At 35.5% G+C, this 26,963-nt stretch overlaps 2 protein-coding genes across 4 annotated transcripts in view; one reads left to right on the top strand and one right to left on the bottom strand.

The window, feature by feature from the left end:
- Window positions 1-18,506, bottom strand: part of LOC145669566 (uncharacterized) — a 45,471-nt gene extending 26,965 nt beyond the window's left edge. Inside the window, exon 1 of one of the 3 annotated variants that reach the window (XM_081737779.1) lies at window positions 18,378-18,506. In XM_081737779.1, the coding sequence (XP_081593905.1) occupies window positions 18,378-18,402 (25 nt within the window). In that variant the 5' untranslated portion in view covers window positions 18,403-18,506. Of the gene's footprint in view, window positions 1-422; window positions 572-16,665; window positions 16,828-18,377 lie in introns of those variants that run through there. The other 2 variants (XM_081737778.1, XM_081737780.1) reach the window with 2 other exon arrangements.
- Window positions 1-26,963, top strand: part of LOC145669565 (maternal effect protein oskar-like) — a 142,065-nt gene that overhangs the window by 20,793 nt on the left and 94,309 nt on the right. The window lies entirely within an intron of this gene.

The raw sequence follows: 26,963 nt of genomic DNA, 5'->3' as shown, positions 1-26,963 counted from the left end.
TTAAATGTTTTAGCACACGTTAAATAGAGATTTAGAAAATAATTTCGTAATTCTTAACATTTCGTTATACGGACGTTTGTTACAGCGAAAGTTTACTAGAAAGAAATGAGAATACCCAGATAAAATCCGTAGACACAATGTTTACCAACGAAATCGCACTAATCTGGGAACGAACTAAGAACCTTTCTCGCTAGAGACAAGTGGTATGGTACTCTACCATGAGTAATAAAGCTTATTCGGTACTTACCTAACCGTTGGTAACATTAGAAGATCACTAATTACTCAAGAATGTTGTAACATTGGATTTCTGCTTCAAGTTTCAGTACCCGTAGAGTAATGAGTTTTGGAGAATAAGCAACAACGTCCATTACACTTCACTATACATAACCATTGTCGACATATGTTAATACAAATTGACTTACCAGATTTTTAGGTGACATCTTGTTCTCGTACTAAAGTTACAGAATCTTTTGACATGAGAAGACACGAGAAGTTTTCTCTTATAGAAACTATTGTTTCCGCATGCGTGCATTCTTTAACATCACAGGAAATACTTAAATCCTGTCTTGAGACTCGCAAACCGGGGAAGAAAAGACAAAACAGATTATGACAGGCTGTTACAGGAACTGGCTGCGAAATAAAATGGTCCGTTGTGTTGTAAAAAGAGGAAACTGAAATCTAAAGAATGTGTTAACATTCAGATGTCATCATTGTCTGATCGTCATAGCATTTTCATACCATTTTACAAAGGAAATGGATTTTTTGTATAGTCGTGTCTTGAAGAAAATTTATTTCTTTCTGTTTATCTCTGATTTTTGAAACTCAATTAGCATACATCCATTTTCCCTTATAGTTTATTCATACTCAACACAGATACCTCTTTTCTAGGTCAATATGGAACGATGACGTTTATGTACAGTATATTTAGTTATATGCAACAGGGACAATAGTCCGGTACCGTATGATAACAAATCTTGTGATCAGACTTATTTAAGAGGCCTAATCATTGCGAAATTAAAATACCGCTAATTTTACAGTAATTATGTGATATGTTCAAAATAGATAAAAGATAATCGAAATGTGGAACAAGAGCGCCGTAGACAATATTATTTTGCATGAGATAGCGTTATCACGAGTCACCTTGTAGCTTTCCGTTTGCAGCCATTTATAAACGCGAAAATAAATGCCCATTTTCTAAATGGCTGGAAATCGAAAGCAGATAAGTGAGTCGTGATAACGGTATCTCATGTAAAATAATATTGTCTATCGAGCTCTTGTTCCACTTTTCGATTATCTTTTATTTATTTGAAGATATCGCATATTCCAGTAAAATTAGCGGTATTTTAATTTTGCTTCTTAAACGTATTTTATTTATGCTGCTAAAGATATAATAAGTGAGGAAACCATAAGTGATTGAAGTGTATTTTCCATTTCTGGAAAATGAATGGTAAGTATTAAGGAAATACAGAGTTTAAAAGTAACAAAAATAGTTTAATTTATTGAAATATTTATCGTGATAAGTTTTGATGATTATTGAAGTAATTTTAATCGAACTGCGACCACAATAATTAATGTGTGTTACAAGTGTTACTCAAATTTCTAACAAGGGAAGTTCTTGAAGTGGTACGCGAGGATGTGCATGTATTATATATCTTTGGAAAGTAACACCGAAATGTGAAATAACTCGCTTGATTGGGGCCTGTAGGGGGCGTGGAGACCATTTGAAGATCGGAACAAGGTACGCTCCGAAATGCCCGAAAACATGGACAAAATAGGAAGCCATAATGTAATTGTTTTGAAACGTGGTATGTATAGGTTTAAAAGTTAACTGAATACGAATCTGATATCAAACGTTTACAAATTAAAATAGCGGGTCCAACATGACGAATACAAATTACCAAAAACAAGGATACCCAATTTCAGATCCATACCTTGTTTTTTGTAATTAGTGTCTGCCATGTTGTATCCGCCATTTTGATTTGTAAACATTTGGTATCAGATTTGTATTCAGTTAACTTTTAAACCTATATATACCGCGTCTCAAAAAAAAAAAGAATTGCATTATGGCTTCCTATTTTGTACGAGTTTTCTGGTATTTCGGAGTGTGCCTTGTTCTGATCTTCAAATGGTCGCCACGTCGTCTACAGGCCCCATTCAAGACAAGACATATTTCACATATGAGGTTTACTCAGTGTGATCTTTCCAACGATATATAACACATACAGATTCCGCGTACCACTTCAAATACTTCCCTTGTAAGTGGGCGTGGTGGCTCAGTGGTTAGCCAGTGCCAATAGTGGTCTCGGGCGTTCGGTTTCAAATCTATAATTCTATGGCTTATGGAACCCGAAGGTTCAATGCCGCGTTCACAAAAACTCTCCACTGACTTCTGTCCTTAGCCAACTGAATCCAGTTTCTAATTTGTATTCCTGTTTCTTCGAGATTGTCCTCATATCTACGTCCAGATCTTCCTAATGGTTATTTTTCGATTGGATTTCCATTTCAGACTTTGAAAGCATTCCTACTTTCTTCCATTCTGGCTACATGATCTGCCCGCCTGAGACTTAACGACTTTAAAATTTTGGTAGGCGGTATATAAATTATGTAGTTTCTGATTATGAAGTTTCCACCATTTCCCATTTCCGTTCCTCTTAGGTCCGAATATTCGTCTCAGGATCTTGTTCTCATATATGTCCAGTCTGCGTTCTTCCTTCAGAGTAAGCGACTATTTTTCGAAACCATTTGGCCTCAGATTGAGAGGCATAATTCATTGTGGGTTCGAGTCCCTCTGAAGAACATATAGGTATTTTTAGTTATCTTGAACATTCTGTGTCCGTGTTCCTGTAGCGACTGGTGGTCATGAAAAATGGAAGAAAACGGAGCTAGAGAAAGAAAACAGTTAAAGAAAAAAGTAGTAGAGCGTTTATATCTGCTGTGAGGATTCCTTTTTCGATTCCAGACAATGAGAGTTTCTAGTAGACAATTTTGGTCAGTGGGTTTTCTCGAGATTTTCCCGTTTCCTTCTACATTCCCATTCCCCAATTCTTCCATAATTAACTTTCATTAATTATCCGTTTCCTGCAGTCTTAAGTCAAATATTAAGAGGCCTCATCACTGCGAAATTAAAATACCGCTAATTTTGCAGTAATTATGTGATATCTTCAAATAGATAAAAAGATAATCGAAAAGTGAAACAAGATATCCCTAGACAATATTATTTTGCGTGAGATACCGTTATTACGACTCATTTATCTGCTTTCGATTTCCAGCCATTTAGAAAATCGGCATTTATTTTCGCGTTTCTAAATAACTGCCAACGGAAAGCTACTAGGTGACTCGTGATAACGGTACCTCATGCAAAATAACATCGTCTAGGGAGGTCTTGATCCACTTGAAGATATCACATAATTACTGTAAAATTAGCGGTATTTTAATTTCGCAGTGATAGGAATTCTTAAGTAATAGTTGCCCATCTCATATAGGCTCGGTGATCAAACAGCACACTAAACTCCAAACCAACCACTAGACGACATAACTATGGGAGTATAAACGAGAAATTGTATTTCACTTTTTCCATTTTTTAAATTTTTACTTTATAGTCACATACTCTCGCTCTCGTCCTCCAATTGGTTTTCTCCTGAGAAAACCAATCACATTAATACTATACATGATACGAGTTCACCCAATTCTTCCAATCTGGATAGAACTTACAAGTTAGTATGGTGGTATCCCATAAATAACGTAACTTTTGAAATGTCCGCCATTTCTGTTCTACCTAGGTAGTAAGTTGGCAGCACTGAAAGTTACACGATTTTCATCTGTTGTCATTGTGGTTAGGAGTTACGGAGCGCCGAATAGCTCATGACCTTTATCTATTTTCTGTACGAATAGAAACGGAACGCTTCATGACTGAACAGCGTGCTTTCAGAGTGGTGGTAAATGTTATGCAGAAACTGTTCACAAACTGCGTGGAATGTTTGGTGAACGTAATGCACTGAATACGTCGACTGAGATCAGACTGATTGCTAAATTTGAGAAAACCGGTTCAGTTGTGAACTTTAAACCCTCGGGTGGGCCGCATTGGCACAGTGGTAGAACGTTCACCTCTGGTGCATGGGGTTATTGGTTCAATTTCAGCTCGCGCCAAGTGAGCTTTGTGGTGAACAAACCGTGTGCGTGGGTTTTCATGGGTTTTTTCCGTTTCCATCCACTTTCTTCATTCCACTATTTCATTCCTTTCTCATCATCGTAGTCTCCTTTAGCCTAACGGGCATAATCATGGGACGTTAAATTCAAAGATTTCATTTCATTTATTTTTTTTTTTTTTTACAACACCCGACTTCAAAATTCACCGACCACCTCTGACAAGGGAGGTAAGTTTTTATCGAGTCCTCCCTTTCCAATAATTTTTCCACCCACTCCTTCGAATGAGAAAAGGAATAAGACTAGAGAGAGAGAGAGAGAGAGAGAGATCGTTATGGAAACTTAGATTTATTTAAATCAGTAAAATCAAAGGAGGCGCGGTGGCTCAGTGGTAGAGCGTTCACCTCCGGTACTTTGAGTCCCTGGTTCGATCCCACCTTGCGCTGTATGGACTTTGTGGTGGACAAACACCGTGCTCGTGGGTTTTTTGGGGTTCTTCCGTTTCCTCCCACTTTCTTCATTCCACCATTTCATGCATTTCTCATAATCATTATCTCCTTTAGCGTAACCGGCATAAACGTGGGACCTAAAACTTAAAGATTTCATTTCATTTTTTCAGTGAAATCAAAGGATTCGATCCAGAGAAACAAATTCATGTTTGAGAGATCAAATTCTTGAGCTACATAGGAACTGGAGAAAATACAAAAATTTCAGTCAAAGAACTTGATCTAGAGGAGCAAATTCATTTTTGGATCAATCAACTTATTTATTTATTTATTTACAAACATAATTCCAGACACAGCTGAACGCCAATTTACACTGGAATATCTAACAAATCTAAGAGATGTTAACATATAATAATAATAATAATAATAATAATAATAATAATAATAATAATAATAATAATAATAATAATAATAATAATAATAATAATAATAATAATAATAAAACTTGGAGAATCACATAGGAACTATGCGTTATTTAACTCAGCGGGATCAAAGGATTTGATCCAGAGAAACGAATCCGTGTTTGAGGGGTTCAAATTCTAGAGCTTCATAGGAACTGGGAAATATTCAATAAGTGTAGTCAAAATATTTAAGTTAATGAAGACGAACAAATCCATTTTGGGGGCAATCAAGTTGGAGGACCAGATAGGTAATCGGGATTATCATATTCAATGAAGTGGAATCAAAGAATATTCGACTCTTAGAAACCATTGTTTTCTGTGGAGTGGATTGAAAGGAATCGATTCCAGAAAATGAATCAAAGTTCGCACCACTAACATTAACAAATAGCCTAGCGAGAAGTAGCTACTGGTTAACATGACCCCAGAGTAAATGAAATTTATACAAGTAATGACGTAGTAGCCATTTTGGGGATATCTGGGAATTGTTTCGGACATCTTGTTTGAGTAATCGTCCATTTCAGTGTTCTTCATTGGTCATTGAATTCTCGTTTAGAGAATGGGTCGTCATTATTCGCACAACTTACAGTTACTCTATCATGACTTGGACTGGAGCGCCATATCGTAAACTGTATTCGTTTTTCCAGTTCGAAAAGCATGTAAACTTTTACAGTAAAGAAGCAATAAAGATAATGAAATTAAAAACAAATGGGTGTTTAAACACGACAAAAAGATTTCTTCACTTGTGTGGATATCCTTACTTAAAAGGTCACGTAACGGGAATTGTACTTTCTCCTAAGAAATTTCCTTTACAAAATGGCAGAGAGGAAATGAAAGCAAAAATGCGATAAGGACATTTCTGTTTTTGTGAACGTTGCATTGGATGTTAAGAAAGTTATTCCTGTAAGTAATTGAGGAGCATGGGCGGGTATCACAGCTACTAAACAGCGTAGGGGTTAAGAAAACTTTGAAAGGGGCGATATATATACAAGGTGTTACAAAAATTTGTCACAATTGTTTGGGAATAGATTTCTCATTTCAAAATAAGAAAAATACTTCATATGGACCTGTGGTCGGAAGTGCAAATTTTCGTAGTTACAGGGTGTCGAAAACGTAAAAACGTTAACTTTAAAGGTGCGTAATTCCACTACAATAGGACCGATCGTAGTTAGGGAGGCGCACGAGACAAGATTTGTGGCTGTCTCGTCAAGAAAATGTACTGTGAAAGTCAGGGGCGGATCCAGGACCGACTTCTGGGGGGGGGCGGTGGGTTGTCATAATGCTACTTTTAAGGGCTGCAAACTCTGGAATGGATTTTATTTATATATAAAAAAACAATAAAGTTTCTTCTTCTGGAAGGGGGCGAACGCCCCGATCCCCCCCCTGGATCCGTCCCTGGTAAAAGTGATGTCTCAACTCGAAAAATGTATATTTCACTATTGGAAGAGCCGTGTATCGACTCGAATTTTGTCAGGAAAATCCTGTCTCGACTCGACTCGTGCGTATCCCTAATTGTAGTCGGATCAAGACATTACTAAGGAACTAGTATGTCAAATATCCATCTTTCAGGGCCTCCGGTACTTGCACAATCATTTTTAGAGATTCTTTTTGGGAGTACTTGATCACTCTCCATCTACCTCTCTAAAAATTAGTGTGCAAGTACTGGAGCATTCTTAAAGATTGATATTTGGATAGTTCGCATAGCAATTCCTCAGTGATGTCTTGACCCGACTACGATAGGTCCGATAGTAGTGGAGCTATAAACCTCTAAAGTTCATATATTTCACGTTTTCGGCACCCTATAACTCTAAAACTATCCACTTTTGAGCACAAGTCCATATGAACTTTTCTTTGTTATTTTGATATAAGGAATCTGTTCTCAAAATATAGTCACACATTTTTGTTACACCCTGTATATACTAGCAAATGCCTTTGCATGTAAATGGACAATATTTTGCCTTCTTCATTCTGTATATTTCATATAAAATTCCTCTGAACTTGAGATCTCGCAAAAAAAAAAAAAAAAAAAAAACCGTCTTACAGACATCTTAAAGAAGTGCTCCACCCCTTCTTTTTCCATTCAAGGTCGAACATCTAACCAGTGCCGTGCCGTGGAAAATCAGCGCCCGGGGCGAGAGTATACGACGGCGACCCCATACATATATTCCAAGTAATTTTTCCTTTATTTTGCCCCTTTTCCTCCCGATTTTTCGCCCCCCTTACTTCGGCGCCCGGAGCTGTCGCCCCGCTCGCCCCCCCAAGGCACGGCCCTGCATCTAACTTCATGTGTCTAATCTTAAGGGATTTCGAGATATAGCCATCTTATGATAGTAATAGTAATTCCACCCTTTCTTTCCTGGCCGTTTCATTTTCTTCATTTCTACGCCTAATGTAAAAAAAAATAAAAAATAAAAAAAACTGAAACATATTTCTTATTGTGTGAAATGAGAAATTCAAATACCAAATTTGATGTCTCTATCTTAAAAGGTTCCGAGTTATGGTCTGTCATTATGATGATTGTGGTCCGTGCCAGAGTCATAGCTAGAGATTTCGACGCGTGGCGCAAAGTAGAATTCAGCGCCCCTTACACTCACCTTACAAAGCTTTTTTTATTTATTTATTTATTTATTTTTTAACATAGAGAAGCAGCTTTTGTTGTAATGTTTAAGTCATAAGTAAAAACTTGTTGTGACTCTTATTGAAACGTTTGGGTAGCGAGTGGAGCGAGCAAGAAAATTTGAAACAATCTATAAATTTGAAACAAACAGACAACAATATTGACTTAATAGGGTGCCAATACTTTTTAGGCGTGCCGCGTAGTTTACTCTTTTTCTTTTGCTCGTATGGAATCCTCTTGGTATCAGCGCCCACGGTAACAGCCCCGCCCGCCCTCCTTCCTAGCTACGGCGTTGGGTTCGTCTCTTTTTCCTTCTCATCCCGTTTTCTTCTCTTCTAGGTCAAATATCAGAAAGCGCTATTATTTTTAATGAGAAGTCCACATGGCCAATTTCATGAGTTCATGAGTTCGGATATATGAACGTTTTAATATAATAATTGCTACCCCTATTTCCATTCTTCTCTGTCATATTTCCAAAACTCCTTCCATAGTGGTACCTTATGCCATAGATCTAAATTTCAAGTTTCTAGCTGAAGCAGTTTGGTTTGGGCGTTGATCAGTTAGTTAGTCACCACTTTTTGCTGTATATTAATAGAATGCTTTAAAAAATAATTTAACTTATTTAATAAACATCTAAATACAACCCCTGGGGTTAATTTAAAATGTAGATCTATTAGTTAGTTAGTAGGAATAACAACAGTGAGTACGAAAACTTATACCTTTGTAGGAGTTTAAAAAAAATAGCCCTTCATTGATTTTTATGTTACGTATAATTTAGAAAGAAAAGATCTGCGCACCATACTACTTCACAACCTTCTATAGAAGGACAAGGACACTCATCACGCCAAGTTTGATCCAAATCGGATTACTTCAGTGAAAAATCAAATGAAGGAGGTCGGCGAGGGCTTACATTTAAAGGTATTATCTAGGCATTCACCTAGTAGAACAAAGGAAAAAGTCTTCGCTAAAACCAGTTGCTCGTAATCAGAACCGGATCCAGGATTCTCTAAGGGGGGTGCACCAATAACTACCAGTAATTTGAATTAAATTTGAGTTTTTTTTTTTAAATTCCTTTAGGCATCTGTGATGTGAAAGAGGAATTCCTTTGGAAATGCTAAGTGTCAGCTCTCGATGAATTGTTTTCCTTCAACCTTCAGAAAATTGACTTAAACTATTGATTTTGCAAAACTCACTGCTAGCTTCCCACTTCAGGTAGTGTATATTTGCGACGAAGGGGGGATGCACGTGCACCTTTGCACCCCCCCTAAATCCGGCCCTGCTCGTAATGGCCAATTGCAGCACAAAGACACTGACCACTAGGGTGGGCCGAAAAATTTTTTTTCAGATATTCAGGATTGAGTAGTTATCAAAAGTTATGCATTGGTACGAAATGAAGCCATGTCAAATATGTTGATTTTAAAACAATATTTAACCGGGCCCCCGTGGCCCTAAAGTGCCTAATTTTTTGTTCAAATAAAATGATTTTAGGTAATAAAAACATTTTACCAGACAATCCTATTAATACTCGTACATAAAACATGAAATACATGGTTTTAATATACGCAAATAACTATTAAGAGCTTAACTAACTTTGATAACTACCATATTAACACACGAAAAACCTTCGTGTTGAGCCCAGCTCAAAACTCTCAAACTTTAAGAGAATATCACTTTTTCGCATCTGGATGCAAAATGCACAACACTGGCTTTCCGAAGGCGGCGCTTACATTGCTGAATTCAAACAAACTAGAAACGATATGGCTGCGAGCCTCTTTTCCTGTATTGTCTTGCCTTCGAATTAAGGATATGATGTTGAATTACAACTCAAAATGCAAAACGATCATTAACCCCATTAAGAAACAAGATACCTCCATTAAGAGCCAAATTAAAGAAATTTAAGAACGGTGTTCAGAAGTTATTTGATATTTTCTCTTGCAAATGCTGCGATAGATTAATTTGTAAGTGTGATAAATCAAATTAAATACCGCCGTGGAGCTCATATTAGATCAGAGAAATCAGAGACAAATGACGAGTTGCAAGGTAGATAAAGCAGAAACCCATAGGTTCAAAAGAAAGCATGACACACAGATCGATTATGATTAGTGTTGTAAATAGAAAAAAAACGGTTCGTATTTTTTCAGAAATGTACGTTTTTTTTAGAAAAAAAACATTGCCTCTCGTTTTTTTTCTAAATTTCGTTTTTTTTCAAATAGTCATTTGTAATGCATCTAACGTCTATTTAAGTATGAAATATTTTTATGTAGGTGTAATCACCATAAAATGCAACATAAATTAAACGCTAGATACTGACACGCTACAAATATTTTACAATTTACATGAATACCATACCTATTAACAATTCGGGTTTCAGCAGTTTTCATCAATATCAACTAAGAAATAAACGTAGAATTGAAATTTTGTTTTTTCGTGAATGCAGGCCTTTAATAAGTACGAAAATAATGTCACGAGCAGTATAAAATTCCAATAAGTTGTCTAAAGGTAAAAACTAATACTAATTTGCCTAATAGTATTTTTCTAAATGTCATATATAAATAATTTGTCGACTAGATATATATGATATGCAGAGCCGGCTCTACCATATATGCAGTGGCGTATTTACAATTTTGTTTCGGGAGGGGCTTTGCTAACTTTCGGGGGGGCTTTGCCTGAAAATGTGAAAATTCTGCAAGATATTTCATATACTTTACTATAGTAAGTAAGATTTCGGGGGGGGGCTTAACCCCGGAAGCCCCCTAAATACGCCACTGTATATATGCAACACGTGCATTTGCGTGGAACGGCAAGCTTGTATGGTCCGGCAAAATCAGTCATAAGTATATTATTTAAATTAAATATTTCTTGTTGGAAACAAACTTCATGATGATGGTAGTTACATTTACTAAGCTGACCTATTTGAATAGGCCTACAACATTCATAAATTATGTTTAGGTTGCATTAGTTTAAGGCCACATGGACAATGCTAAAGAAAATGGTCGAATAAATCCGAGCACAAATTGCTTGATTGTTGTCAAATGCAAGAATTCAATTCTCGAATAGTAGTGAATATCTGTTCCATTTAGTAAGTTATCACAGTTTTGATATGAAAGTAGTCTTGTTTTTGTCAGAAGCAAGTTCCTTATCATTGAAGATAGAAACAAGTTTTATTTTAAAAAAAATGTTAGAAGATGTAGAAGAAAAATCAAGAAATAAAGATAAAAGAGCTAGTTGCACTGGAATTGCAAACTGATACACTGAGATTGAAGCTCGATAGTGAATTCTATAAAAAGGATTACCATCTTTTCTCTGCAGGTGTGTTTGCTTTATCTTTAACTATCATAATAGATTAACATTTAAAGAAAAAAACAGACACAACGGAACTGCATTTTTAGTAAGTATTTAAGCCTTTCTGAGTGCGACTGCACTTACATCACCTTTGTTGTTCATGCTGGAGTAGCATACTTAAAATCATGACTTCTAAGATTTGTTCTTTCTGGAGAAAGGGGCAGGCGGCAAATTATGCCATTGCACGAGGCGACAAATTGACTAGGACCTGAATATAGGATGACTCAATTTGAACTAATGCAGGGTGTTTCAAAATTAATATTAGGGTTTTGAATCTTTGTAGTATCTATTACAATTATAAATATTATATCAAATGAAAGAGCAACTCAAACAGTTTTGTACGCACGCATGTACAATGCGCGGCAAAAAACCTGCAACATGAGGATATAAGTTTATTGTGAAACTACGCCTAATAGCACAGGGAATGAACATAACGTCTAAGTGAAACGAATCACGCCAGGATAAACCTCGGCCTCCTCCCGTGCACACTTATTTTGGAGCAAAAGACTTCGTCATTTCACAATAAACTTATATGCTCATTTTGCAGGGTTTTTTGCCGCGGATTGTACATGCATTGTTTCTTCTGTCTGCCGTTAGAAAGAGCAAGTAGCAAAGATGGAGACTAGAGAGCAGAAAGCTTTTTGTGTTTTAATAAAGACTGAACCTGTACAGTGCAACCGTCTGTGTGAAGAATATTAAGGAGACGCTTGCAACTACGTCTTTATTGTTTGCAGTTGCTACAAGTCTAAAGCCTACAGACTACGCTTTTCGTGCCAATTTCGCAAGTGAAATATTCCTGCATAAGAATGAAGATTTTCTGGATCGTGTCGTCTTCAGTGATAAATCGACTTTTCACCTAAGAGCTAATGTGAACACTCATAATGTTTGCATCTGACCGTCAGCAAATCCTCAGGAGATGGTACAATTGAAACGAAACTCCCCTAAATTGAATGTGTTTTGTGCCATATGGCGGAAAGTTTATGGGCCTTTCTCGCCTATCGACTAGACGTGTTCCGTGTGACGAATGAATCTCACATTAAACACTTGTAGCAAAGACTGTTTGAGGTGCTCTTTTACTTGATGCATTGCTTATAATTGTACGTAAAATGTAATAAGTACTACGAAGACTTATACCCCAAAATTTATTTTGAAACACTACATTTCTCACCAACAGTGTTGGAACTAAGATGTAAAAAGGAGAGAAAATTTTCCTTATAAAGTTATTGTTTACAACGATATTATTATTAGTCGAGACTATAACTACAACAACAACACGAGTTAGTAGTCAAAAAAATGTAATCAAATGTATACTCGGTGGCCCAGGTGGCCAAAGTGGCACACACAGGTGTGTCACTTGTTTAATCCGCTCCAGTGTGGACACTAATTAATATATCGGGATATTATTCTTGCAAAATGTGGTTGGACTATAGTTTATCATATTAATTTCTTTTTCTTCTGGTGTCCAATTTCCTTCTCAAATTTAACCCCAGTCAAAAATTCGAGAATTTCCTAATTTCGAATTTCCTTTACTTTTTTTTCCCTGTAGCTTTCTTTGTTGTAGAAAGACATTCTTAAGACTTGCCAGGAGATACCTCGGATGGATACCTAACTGTTGACATCAATTGGACGGGCCTGCGCGCAGTGTTGCCAATTAGGGAAATTAAAATTTCCTATATTTTGGCAAAATATTAGAAATTTTTGTTTACAAATCCGTACCTATACGTCCGAGTGCAAGTCAACTTACGCCAATCGAACATTTGTCCTTATTTAACAAACGAAAGTACAGATCGTTACAATGGGGTAATTAGCGGGTGCACGTAAAATTCGTATTTAGGTTCTAGCCCTTGATTTTTCCAGTTTTCCCTTACTTTTCTGTTTACCGTAATATATTTTTGGTAATTAGAAGCTTTGTTCCTTAAATATCGCCATAATACTTGTAGGATATATTAGTGGTGTACCAATGTTTAATTTAAGATAGTTTGCGTCTGTTTGGTAGCAGTGTTGCCAGCTACAGAATATTTTAATTCCAGATTTTAGCGGGAAATTTTGGAAAAATTATATGTTTTGTCTCTATTATTTCCCTCTTGTTGGCTATATCGGAACAAACGTACCAGTATCTGGAAGTCTCGTCTTTGCTCTACACAACGCACTATAGAAAGTTTCAATAGGATAATTAGGGGAAGTACAGTTGAGGTTTACAGTGGACCTTGTTCTCTAATTGGAAAGATAACTGTGATTTTTTAAAAGGTAGAATGAGATATTTTTATTGACATGCTTACTTTATTAGATATCGTCACAATACCTGTAGGATATATTAGAGGGATACCAAAGCTTATTTTAAGATAGATTGTGTGTGTCTGATAGTAGTGTTGCTAGCTACAAAAAATTTTAATTCCAGATTTTAGTGGCAACTTTTGGGAAAAATTCCCTTTTTTATTTCTATTATTTCCTTCTTGTTGGCTACATTCGAACAAATGTACCAGTGTCTAACAGTCTCATCCTTAGCCTACACAGCGCACCATAAAAAGTTATACTAGAATAATTAGGGGAAGTACAGTTGAGGTTTATAATAAACCATGTTCTGGAAATGGTAAGAAAATGGTGAATTTCTGAGGTAGAATGAGATTTTTTTAAAATTTCATGCTTACTTTGTTATATATCGCCATGATACTTGTACGATATATTCTTGGAGCACTACGGTTTATTTTCAGATAGTTTTCGTCTGTCTGACGGCAGCGTTTCCAGCCAAAACAATTAATTCCCGCTATTAGGTGAAAAATTCGGAAAATTTCCCTTTTCCCCTCTATTATTACCATCTTACTGGTTACATTGAAACAAACGTACCACTACCTGAAAGCTTCCTCTTTGCCCTACAGAACGCACCATAAAAAGTTTCAATAGGATAATTACAGAAGTTGTACCCCGTCATATTTGATTTTTGCTTCTGAGGCGTAAAAAGTGTCAAAATTTCATGTGTATGACAGAATTTTTTCTTTCCCTCTTTGAATGGAAGCCAGCGACTTCAGAATTTCACTGTACCTTGTCAACACACCAAAGATTTGTTTAGGTGACTTGAACCCATATAGCAGCAGTGGTGCTAGATACAAAAAATTTTTGAAATTCGGTTAGGAAACTTTTTGTAAATTTTCATCCCTACATTTCCCTCAATAATTTCCCACCCGTTGGCAACACTGCAATACAACTTACACCAAAAAATAGCCACATCCATTTTCTTAAAAACAAGGCCTTAACCATATCAATCGAATGAATAGTTTTTGAGCAATAATTCACTAACTGGAAATGTAGGAAAACGCCAAAAATGACCTGGGGCTGAAAGGAATAATCACACAATTTTGCTCGTATAAGTTCAAAGAAACAAACGATTTGTAAGTTACGAGATCTTCGACTCAAGTTCTGTTGATTATTTCAATGATCTGCAACATAAATCAATAAATAATAGTTGCCAGAAAAAAAACAGACTTTTGAAAAAAAAACATGAAAAAGAACGATGTTTTTTATTGAAAAAAACTTCACAGAAAAAAAACCGTTTTTTTACAACACTAATTATGATGCTGCGGTACAAAATAGAAGAGGGTTACAATCGTTAGCCTCAATCCCGCAATTGTAACATACATTAAGTGCTTCCACCCCGAATTCAGGCGATGAAGAGTTCGCATAGAGCTATCGTTTAGAGAATAAAATCTACAGTTAACCTAAATAAACAATAGTGAGCCCTAAACAAATGAGTACCGCAAAAGATTTAACAGGTGTCTCGAATAGGTCGGCTGCTAAAATTGTATCCGCTGTTTTAAAAGATATGAATTTACTGAACAAAACTAACCCCGACAAAGTAGTAGATAAAGACAAAATCCGTAGGAAACTAGCAAAAAAAAAAAAAAAAAAAAAAAACGTCTACAGTGTAAAGCTACTAATTTTAAGGGTCTATTTTCATGGCCGAAAATATCAAACTATAGTTCTAATTGACAATTGCAGTAGGCAAAGCACTGAAGAATATGCAGATTATATCGATTTGATCGATTGGTCAGAAGTGACTGTAACGAAACTTCCAGTTTTGGCTAACGTATCAAGAGAAGAACTAACCGAAATGATTGTGGAAAAGAGGAGGTTTCACAGTTTGGCACGTTCCCCTTCCACACACAGGCTTTGGAGAGGTGTGTAAAGGTAGTAACAGAATCTTCTTTAGAAGTATGCGGTAGTGTTGCACGAGACGGTTATATTCGCGCAAAACTGGAAGCACGAAAGTATCTACCAAGCTTCGAACATAAATCTCAATATTTTGTTCCAAAATTCAACTAAGGAGCTTTAAGTAAGAGGAAGGTGGGTGGGAGGAACTCGCTGTGTAGCCATCTCCACGTGGTGAGTTCTGGGCTGGTTTGGTGTTTGTTGGTCAATTTTTCAATCTTACCTATGTATTTGTGTCCGTACTATTATATCTACTAAACACCAATCAGACGAAGAGCTGCACATCAGATCAGAACATTTAAAATCCTGGGGTCAAGTTAAAGTATTAGGAATCTTAACCAATTTTCTATACATACTTAAAATAATGGTATATATTTAAAAAAAAATAACACTTTTCGGACACGCAGGGCCTGGTGAAATATTTTTATCTGCCTCTGTTTTGGGGAAGAAACATAGCATTATACAACTTTTGCACGATACTCAAATTTAATTTTTTGAAAACAAATATTTCAATAATATTTTCACTACTCACAACCATATTTTTTCAGCATTAACGTTCTTTCGGGCTCCCAGGGCCCGGTTAAATATCTTTTTATCCGACTCTGTTTTGGCGAGGAAACATGACATTATAAATTTTGCACGGTACTCAAACTTAACTTTCTAAAAAAAAAAAGAAAAAAAATCAATAATATTTTCACTATTTACAACTATCTTTTTTTTTTTTTTTTAAATAAACGTTCTTTAGGGCCCCCGGGCCGCGGTTAAATAACTTTTATTCCGGCTCTGTTTCTGTGAAGAAACATAACATTATACAACTTTTGCACGATACTGAAACTTAACTTTCCAAAAATATATTTTAATATAATATTTTCATTGGTCGCTACTTTTTTCAAAATTACCGTTCTTTCGGGCCCCTGGGGCCCGGTTAAATAATTTTTTTATCCGGCTCTATTTTGGTGAAGAAACATAACATAATATTATACAACTTTTGCATGGTACTCAAACCTTACTTTCTAAAAAAAATATTTCAATAATATTTTCACTACTCGAAACTATTTTTTTCAAAATTAGCGTTCTTTCGGGCCCCCGGGGCCCGGTTAAATGTCTTTTTATCCGGCTCTATTTTGGTGAGGAAACATAATATAACATTTTACAACTTTTGCACGGTACTCAATCCTAATTTTCTAAAAAAAAAAATTTCGGCCGTTTTCGGCCCACCCTACTGACCACTACCCTAAATCGGGTTTAATTTTGCTTCGCAACACTGCTAATTCAAGGCTTTTTAATAGGATGTTTGTAAGTATAGTTTTCAATGGGATCATAAGAGACTTAATTGTATCAAAAGAATACAACTGCTTAAAATTTGTGAGATTTCCTTAGCGCAGTGTTTCTCAAACTGGGGGAAATTTTACAAGTGGGGAGAAGCGGCACAGTGGCTCAGTGATAGAGCGCTTACCTCTAGTATGTGGGATCGCTGGTTCGATCCCTGACCATGTAAGTTTGTTGCGGACAGCATCGTGTATTTGAATCTTCTCGAATTACTCTCCTATCCTCCCTCATTATCATTCCACAGAATTCTTCCATCAACATTCCCTTGGCTTAATCATCGCCTTCCTTTGCCTAACGGACATAATCGAGAGACGTTAAACTGAAAAATTTCATTTCATTTCATTTCAAGCGGAGACCACTTTTATTAGAATGTTATAGTGTCATCACTTCAAAAGAAAAATTTTCCCCTTAAAATAAAAAATGCGTTTTTTCTTTTATTTTGAGTATATAAAAGAAGTAGTATTTTTTAATTCCAATATACAGCGTGGTCCGGAAGTGGGCGTACCCTTAATTGGTACTTTTTGATGGTTTTAGGTTTTACACACATTTGTTTGGTAACATTGCTTGGCATTGTCTGGCAACATTGCTATCCATGTTCATTTGTTTTCTGCTTTGCGATTCACGTGCGCAACTACCTGAATCAGACGTTTTCTGGCCGCTAGATTGGAAGAGGTTGTACAGCGGGGGACACTTCTAAATGGTACACCTTAGCCGTAAATCTCCATATGGCTGTACCATTTAGAAGTGTCCCCACCCTGTACATCTTCACCAGCAACCTTTGCAAGTCCCGATCTGACGACACTATACAATGTTCTCTTAAGGGTTTCATAAAGCAACAAGTAAGAAACACTCGATATCACACAACGCAGGAATTAAGAGCACCTGAGAAACACGCCTTCACCCTCGTGACTCCGAAGTATCTCCACAAAACTCTCTGCGAGAACTTGGCGCAGAATTCAGCTGTGTTACGACATGGATCATACCGATCATACCGATGTTTATGACTCTTAAGACCCTTAAGACTTCAAGGTAACTGTGTACAAATATTCTACCATAACTAAAACTATACTGTTGAAACCAAAGGGAGGTACGCCCACTTCCGGACCGCCCTGTAGTTTATATATATATATATATGTATGTATGTATATATTAAATAGCGTTAATAGAAATATTCATTAACTTTATACTAGCAGTTGTTGCCAAGCCTTCGGCTTGTTGTACACTATAGGTCAAACGCTTCCTTAAAAAAAATTGTAATTGTTTATATTTAACTTTTTTTAAATTATTATTTTGTCGACAAACTAACTTAGGGCTACACAAATAATAGTGTTCAAATATAAATAGGTTTACGACTTTGTCCTACTTTGGAACAGTGTTTATAGGATTTCTTAAGAAAATTTCCCTGGATTGACACAAATTTTCCCATTTTCTTATCAAATTTTCCGTGGTTTGTGGAGTGTCCAATTCCTAAGTTACGGGATAAGATTAATTTAGTTATATTAAAGGAAGTGTCAACCTCATTTGTTGTTCTGCTTCTACTTCTTTTACTTTTTTCGTTCTTTCTTTTTTACAAAAAATACATACCAATACATACAAGCAACGATGAGTACAAGTTAGGGCTGCTATACAATAGCCCTATGAGATAAATCGTAGGAAATATCTTAGGATTTATCCGAGAAAAAATGTTACGACATATCTAATAGGAAATCCTACTCTTTTGTACCATACACATAACTACACTGCATATCCTACCGATGTTGATACCAGGCGCTTTATTGTTAAATTACACACCACTAAAACACGCATAGAAATCAGAAGATAAATGAGCAAAACATATCTCATCAGTCTCTGCAACACTCTTCATTTTATCGAGTATTTTTGCTCTTTCACCCACATGCGGTTGGCGGGGAGAAAACAGAAAACGAATTTGTTTTCACTTTCTCTCACCTGATGTCGCCTAAATCAAAAATCTTACGAGTTTTCTTTCCGAAATAAAGCGTGCTCCAAACAAAAGAAGTCTCATAGGATCGTTCAGAACATAGGAAATGATATGCGATCTGATGCCATATACGTTGAAATTTTGACTCTAGGACAAGTCGTAGATTTCCTAGGATCTATCTTGTACTGTATAGCTTGCCTTACGCTACTTTCAACACAGACACAGACACATATATACACACACACACTTTACTAATGTTGTATTGGTTTATTTCTGAAGAACAGAGAAAAATTTAAACATTTATATTGGTCAACCAGTCTGAGTTAAAATTTCCTTGGATTTTCGCATTTTATCGAAAAAATCTCTTTTCCCTTTTTGCTAAATTTACTTACGAAATTTCCCTAGATTAGAGAAATTTCCCTCAAACTACGAACACTGCTTTGAAATGATAAAATTGAAATAATTCAGTTTTTCTGTTGCGATTAAATCGTAACAATAGTTTTAAATCTCTTAATGGCCCACACGCTAGCGTCATCTATTAAAATTAATTACGCAGAGGAGTGGCGAAGCGTACTATGAGGCTCTGACGCCGGGCCTACCCTCTTTCCTATCGTATATTTTCTTTATCTTTGGTTCCTTATAAAATAAAATCAAGACTTCAACATTTCGTTTTTTCGGTAGCAAAATAGTGGGTTGGAAACACTTGGAGACCCTGCCGTCTGAGCCTCACCAGTTCGCTAGACAGGTTTACGGATTATGCTTCTCAGGGAGCGAAGCTATTATCGCTGCGGATTGCACGCATTGTTAGGAAGTTGCGAAGGCTCGCCTCTGGGTGTTTAGTTTTAGCGTTGAAGTCATCTTTCGATGCTAATATGTTATAAAATGATTACCTTAACACAGAGTAAGAAGTTTTAGTGTAGAATTATGTATTTTTATTAGTGATAACTTGTTTAATTTTGGTATATACTTTCAGAAGTTACTCAGAGTAGCTGTTCTTTTCCTCTGCATGTCTTTAATAGCTTGTAGAATATGTCTCAAATATTAAATATATACATAAATTTACCAATATGAAAATTCTGCATTACATATAAAACAATAAAAAGTTGCGATTAAATTTCGGTGAGTGCTTAAGCCCGAAAGCCACCCCCTTAAATACATCACTGCATAGAATACAATATTAAATATCTTGGCGTTGATTTAAATGAAGTTCCTTCTAAGCATTGTCATTTCTAGTGAAGTCATTATCACATGATGCATTAATTAAATGCAGTCTACTTACTTTATAGTGGGAGATGCAAGTAACAAACGGCTATCCAAGAAGTTTGACAGCTAACTGTAAGAATATACTTTCTCCCCCCCCCCCTCTCTCTCTGTCTCTCCATTTTCAAATATGCAGGAAATAAAAACAGCTAGTGAGGAGAAAATTCCCCTCATACTCCCTTACAAATCCCAAACAGAAGAAAATATTAACTGCACTTCAAAATGTTTTTAAAAAAGAAAAGAAAAAACTACTACCTATACATGCGCATAAATTTAACTCTAAACAGTGATAAAATACAGCTAAGAAAGTTCTTTAAAATAAATCGATTTGGGAATTTCTTTTTAACTCAATAAGGAAAATAGAATTTTGACTATAATTTTAAACATTTTATGATACATTAAAATTTATGTTATTAGTTCATCGGGCCTACCCTACTTGTGGGATTACGCTTCGCCACTGTCACTGAGTACGTAGCGAAGCGGCGAGTATTCACTATTGGGAATAAGAGTTACTTACAAAACCTGAAATATTTTCATTTTATAATAAGGATTTGTATTTATTTGGAGATCATACTACTTTTATATTGAAGGCAACAACGATATTTTATAATGTATTTATATAAGTTATTACAATTTCTATATTATAATTATTGTGTACTTTGTGACGTGTAAAGTCCGCCATAGTGAATTATACACAACATGTCCAAAATGATTGTCGCATATCTATAACTGTTTTTAGTAAGAATATAATTTAGTAAAGATTTTGCAGGGTACTTTTAATACTGATACTATGTATATAATCGGAAAATATATAGGCTATTTGTAGTAAATTTCATAGGGAAAGAATTATAAATACGAAAATTAGAGCGAGTAAAACGAAATATTGCTAAATGTACCAGAAAGTTTTATTTTCGTGTTATTGTTCTTATTTACTGCTCTTTTGACATGAAATTTGCCATATACATGTCTTTGAAGATTAAACACATACTAACATTATAAAAAATACCGGACAAAGTCGTTATCAAATTATATTTCTACAACATATTTATAGACATGCGACAATAATTTTGGACATGAGTGTACGACACGCCACATATTCAGTGTCACTCCCGTTAACATCTTATTCAGCAAATTGTGTAAAACCAATTAAATTCTGCGTGTAAATTTGGGTTACAAAAATGTGGCGTTCATTATCCCCCATATTGGATTTGACGAATACTCTGTGTTATTCCTGAGGTTATAACAAATCTATCAATCCCTCACTCGTTAAACTTTTATCAAACCGTTTTAACTCTACCTGAGAACAAAGGAACACAAAACTTTCATGTAAAGAAATACACAACCTCTTTATAAAGAAACACACAAGCTTTCATACAAAAAGAAAAATACAAATACTTGCAGCTAGAGAAACAAGCAAGGTTTCATATAAAGAAACACACAAGCTTTCGTGTATACACGTAAAAAAATTCCACCTTTACGCTTCACATCTCGGGTTAAGAGATATTCGATTTTAAAATACAAATACTTCAGTTTTTAATATCACTAATAAATTTGTTAGAATTCGAAATTATATTCATTTTGGTAACTGTGTGTTTCTGTCGAACAGTACACACAATAGCTTCAGCGAAATGTCATTACGAAACATAATATTGTTCAGTGTTACATATTTCACTAGATATGAACTAACTTTCTCACTTACGTCCATGATGATGGTGATAATGATCTACAAAACCTTGTCCATAGCTTGGATGATGATAATGACTACACTTACACCCAATCTTTTCACCAGATCCATAAAAATGATGGCCTTCGTTTCCATGAGTATTAATACTTTTAAATCCATGGAAACCATTGGGAAGTGATCCTTTTATGAACCCGTAGCCTAAATCGCCTTTTGTGTTACCATAACCATTGTAATATCCTTTTAGATCGCCATAGCCGTAGTACCCTTTCAAATAGCCATAGTCGATATATTGTTCTTTGACTCCTTTCAGATTGCCATAACCATACTCCCCTTTAGAGTTTCCATAACCGTTGTACCCTCCTTGGTGTCCTTTGGAATTTCCATAACCATAACCGTAGTAGTTGCCTTTTATAATTCCAGGATCATTGTAGACTCCTTTTGTTCCTTTGTTATAATAACCATACCCTTGCGTATAATCAGGTGGAGATGGTTTGAAGGGTTTATAGTTGTCGTAGTATAGCCCAACGTCAAATGCTACACCTGCAAAAATAATAAATAAATAAATAAATAAGGAAGCCGTTAGGTGTTGAATAGAAGGATAGTCTGATAAATTGGCTCTCACAAGTTTGAGCTCAATGTTATATCACTGACAGTATTATTGATGCATGAGGTTCGCAGATCACTAAAGTCGTCGATAGAAACCTGAGTTGAAATTACTCGCCACAGCCTGAGAAAATGTTAAAATCTAGAGTAGGCCTATATACTCCTGTTGAAGAAGTGCATAGTTTCAGAGCTAGGGCTGACCAAAATCATGGAAAAGCTAAATTTCAGCACACACTTTTTCGAATTCGAGAAACTATGACCAAAGTGGCTGTTCATATCAGCGTAAAGGAAAGTCATACATACGCAATCTAAAATTGCATATTGTATTTAGTCAATGTGCAATGGATGGGCAAGGGATTTCCTATAGGATATGATTCCCAAACATGTTTTCACAGGATTCCCAGATATGCTCTGATTACAAGGTGGCTCCAAAGTTAGCAAACGGTAAGTGGGTACGGAATGCTTCGGCAGGAGGTCATAGGTGTTAGGGACCCTCTACACCACGGTCCCTTGTGTTCGGAATAATGTGTTCTGTGGTGTATTTTATTACGGTATACTTCACTACTTTTAACGTATAAGCATGAAACAAAACATTGCAGCATGCGTTATTTCGAATACGAAGGACCATGGTGCTGACGGTACGTAACACTTCTTACTTTCCCGCCGATACATTTTGTGTCCGCTGTTGTCAAGGTTTATCTTTTGCCTACTTTGAACCAACCTTGAAATCAGAGCAGATCTGGATTTCTATTAAGACCATGTCTTCGAATTATATCTAGGGCCGTCGCGTGGGCGGGGCGACCAGGACGATCACCCCGGGCGCTGCGACCAAACGGGCGCCGAGACGACAAATAAACAAAATTCAAAGAATTCAGATTATGTTGATAAATGATTTTTTTTTTTTAAAAAAATAAAGTTAATTCAGATATTTTAATAATGATCAGGCCATGTCTAAGTAAAATTTATTTATTTATTTTTCGTAAGGACAACACAACAGCTTAAAGCCTAGTTATAATGTCGTCTACATACTTATCTAACAAACACAAATATACGTCGTTTAGTTATGCAAAAGTTATTGCCTAACTGTTCTTTTGAACTTGTTTTCAGACGTACTAAATACATCTACTACATGAAATCTAATCATTTCGTTGTATGCAATACACATCATCCACAGAGGGGGCTTATGTAATATGTTAGTTCTTGCTTTTCTACAATAGAATGTCCCAATGTTTACTGTTCTAGGAGAACTAATTTTAGCGTTTAATAATTTATGTAAACAGAACAAACACCCGTCTAATTTTTTCTAATGTTTGAAAATTAAAATTCGTTACTAACAAGGGACATCACCCAATTGTCCGGCTCCGATTTCAATGAAACTTTTCTAGCTGATAGAGAACATATATGTATTATTTATGATGACAGAAATTTTTGCCATGGTGCATGTTTTCTATTTTTTATAATTTTTAAAAGTTGTGATGTGGTTATTAGAGATTTCTGCAGAAGTCCCTTACTAACCTTTGTAAACGGAGCGTTAATGAAAGAACAACCATGTAGATACATATAAGGCTTAGGGGGAAGTTGTATGGTAGGTATGACCTTGACGGTAGCCATCTTGAAATTCGCCATTTTAAATTAAGATCAAGTTTTTTAAATAGGAATAGGGTAATATGATACATAATTTCGGGCTAGAATTTAATCAGGAAGACAATGGTGAAGCTAGTTTTGAGATACACTCATTTAGGGAAAAGTTAAGGGCATTTAATTGTTCACTTACTACGTGCGAAAGTCCCTTACCTCCACTTCTAACACGCGTATTACTGATAATAAGTGGATAAAAAGCTTCGGTAATACATATTATGTCTAGAGGGAAGTGACACGGTAAGGATATCCTTGACGGCAGCCATCTTGAAATCCGCCATTTTGAATTAAAGTGAAGTTTGAAAAATGAAAACCATAGCATGTGACACCTCATTTTAATAGCAAATTTTCCCAAAAAGCCAATGGTATTCTTATTATTGTTCTATAAGTAACCAGTGTGAATTTAGGACTGCTTCTAATGAGCACCAAACGTCCATTATTCGATCTTTCAAATTGGCAACACTCCTAATTTTCACCGCATGTTTTAAGATTCCAACTGTTACTCTGCAATTGTTGCCATGGCTCATGTTTTCTAAATTTATTACATTTTTTAAGAGTTACGATTTGTCAGTTCGTGAATAGTGTTGGGATAAGCATCCAGCAATCTTTCTGAATTTTGAAGACTTGCAATGTGGTTATTTATTTTAAACGAGAATACATGAAAAAAAGAACCTATTGAACTATGTGACGTAAAGAAATACAAATGAAATTATAACAAATTGGTGTTATACGAACACAAAATTACCAGGAAATGCAGCCTACATGTTGCGCAAACGATAAACAATAAAATATTTTTAATAAATACAACATTAAAGTAACACCAGCAATGCTAGAAAATATCAAAGAGTCATTATATGACTGTTCCCACAATATTGTTTGTACCATGAGCATAATATGAAAACAGGCAACTTGTTTATAAAGAGGTGTAACTTATTGAGTGCCCGATCAATACTGATTATAAATTTTACAATCATGAATCATCGACAACAATCGCTAGAAAACGAATGACTTTTTTGTCTGACAAGCTAAAAAATTGCCATAGAAAATACATAAATAAATAAATAAATAAATATACAATAAATAAATATATATAAAACAAAACAAAAGACCCTTGATTTACACAACAATCATATTTCGTTTTCCTTTTTGAAGTGAATTTTCATTTCATTTTTCGTCCCATCTACTACACAAGCCACGTCTTCGGTATTACCTGAATGCAAAGTTGGAGTTGTTTCGTTGTGCGATGATTCATGTCAGTAAACGAGTTTTTGAAGGGCAGGTATAGGAAATTAATAATTACATGGCAAGTCTTCAAAATTCAGAAAGATTGCTGGATGCTTATCCCAACACTATTCACGAACTGACAAATCGTAACTCTTAAAAATGTAATAAATTTAGTAAACATGAGCCATGGTAACAATTGCAGAGTAACAGTTGGAATCTTAAAACATGCGGTGAAAATTAGGAGTGTTGCCAATTTGAAAGATCGAATAATGGACGTTTGGTGCTCATTAGAAGCAGTCCTAAATTCACACTGGTTACTTATAGAACAATAATAAGAATACCATTGGCTTTTTGGGAAAATTTGCTATTAAAATGAGGTGTCACATGCTATGGTTTTCATTTTTCAAACTTCACTTTAATTCAAAATGGCGGATTTCAAGATGGCTGCCGTCAAGGATATCCTTACCGTGTCACTTCCCTCTAGACATAATATGTATTACCGAAGCTTTTATCCACTTATTATCAGTAATACGCGTGTTAGAAGTGGAGGTAAGGGACTTTCGCACGTAGTAAGTGAACAATTAAATGCCCTTAACTTTTCCCTAAATGAGTGTATCTCAAAACTAGCTTCACCATTGTCTTCCTGATTAAATTCTAGCCCGAAATTATGTATCATATTGCCCTATTCCTATTTAAAAAACTTGATCTTAATTCAAAATGGCGGATTTCAAGATGGCTACCGTCAAGGTCATACCTACCATACAACTTCCCCCTAAGCCTTATATGTATCTACATGGTTGTTCTTTCATTAACGCTCCGTTTACAAAGGTTAGTAAGGGACTTCTGCAGTAATCTCTAATAACCACATCACAACTTTTAAAAATTATAAAAAATAGAAAACATGCACCATGGCAAAAATTTCTGTCATCACAAATAATACATATATGTTCTCTATCAGCTAGAAAAGTTTCATTGAAATCGGAGCCGGACAATTGGGTGATGTCCCTTGTAAGTCTTCGTAAGGGACATTTGTGTAGAAACTGGTTTTCTTGAATGCACGCATTTAAAAAATTAATCTGTATACTTTCTATTGCATCAGAGTATTTAGACATTTGGTGTCCAAACAGTACGTACAACAGTATTGTAATTTTAACCTCACATATGAAAAATATAACCTTATAAATATTGATTTTTTTTTTTTTTTTTAGAAATCCTGTCCTATTCTATAAATTAAACCTAGGTTTCTATATGCCGTATACTACTCGATATTTCGTGAACGTGTTGAGCAAAGGTTAATTTGCTATAAAATATAACTCCTAGATGTTTGATAGTATTTGAGATAGACAAGGAAGTGCCACTGATTGTATAGGTAAAGTTAATTGGATTTTCTTTCTTTATGAAAGATACAGATTTACATTTGGACACATTCAGGACTAATTTATTCTTATTATACCATATTTGAACTCTCTGTAGATCCTATTCAGGTTTCACGCAGTCATACATTGAACTTACACTGAAGTATAATTTGAGATTGTCGGCAAAAAGAGAAGTTTTAATACTCAGAGGAATATCATTAATAACAAGAAGAAACAACAGAGGACCTAGATTAGATCCTTGAGGGACTCCCGATAGAGTATTGAACTTGAAAATTACCGGTAATGTAAAAAGTCGTCTTGACCTAGGATTATTCAACTGAAACTCTCTCCAGCTCTCTGTCAGAAGATTTTTTTTTTAAATCTTGGAATTTAATATTTGTATATTCTATGCTATTACTATGTTGATGTGTATCAAGTTCAAAATAAACAAGAAAAGCACTCGATTTAAATAATTCAAAAACCACGTTTTCATTAACTTTTATGCTTGAACTACAAAAGCCATTCACTTTTAAAAAATTGACATAATACCAACTTCTTTTACCTTATATTATGATTTTACATTCCATATTTAAATCTAGGAGTACAGAATAAACTCTGATTATTTTCATAATACACTGGGGGGGGGGGGCGTCTGGAAATTCTCGCCCGGGGCGCTTTCAAACCACGCGATGGCCCTGATTATGTCTTTAGAAAATCCCATG

The sequence above is a fragment of the Thermobia domestica genome, chromosome 14 (genome assembly GCF_964235325.1).
Source record: "Thermobia domestica chromosome 14, izTheDome1.hap1.1, whole genome shotgun sequence".
Lineage (NCBI taxonomy): Eukaryota > Metazoa > Arthropoda > Insecta > Zygentoma > Lepismatidae > Thermobia > Thermobia domestica.
This window is presented reverse-complemented; position numbering and strand designations above follow the sequence as displayed.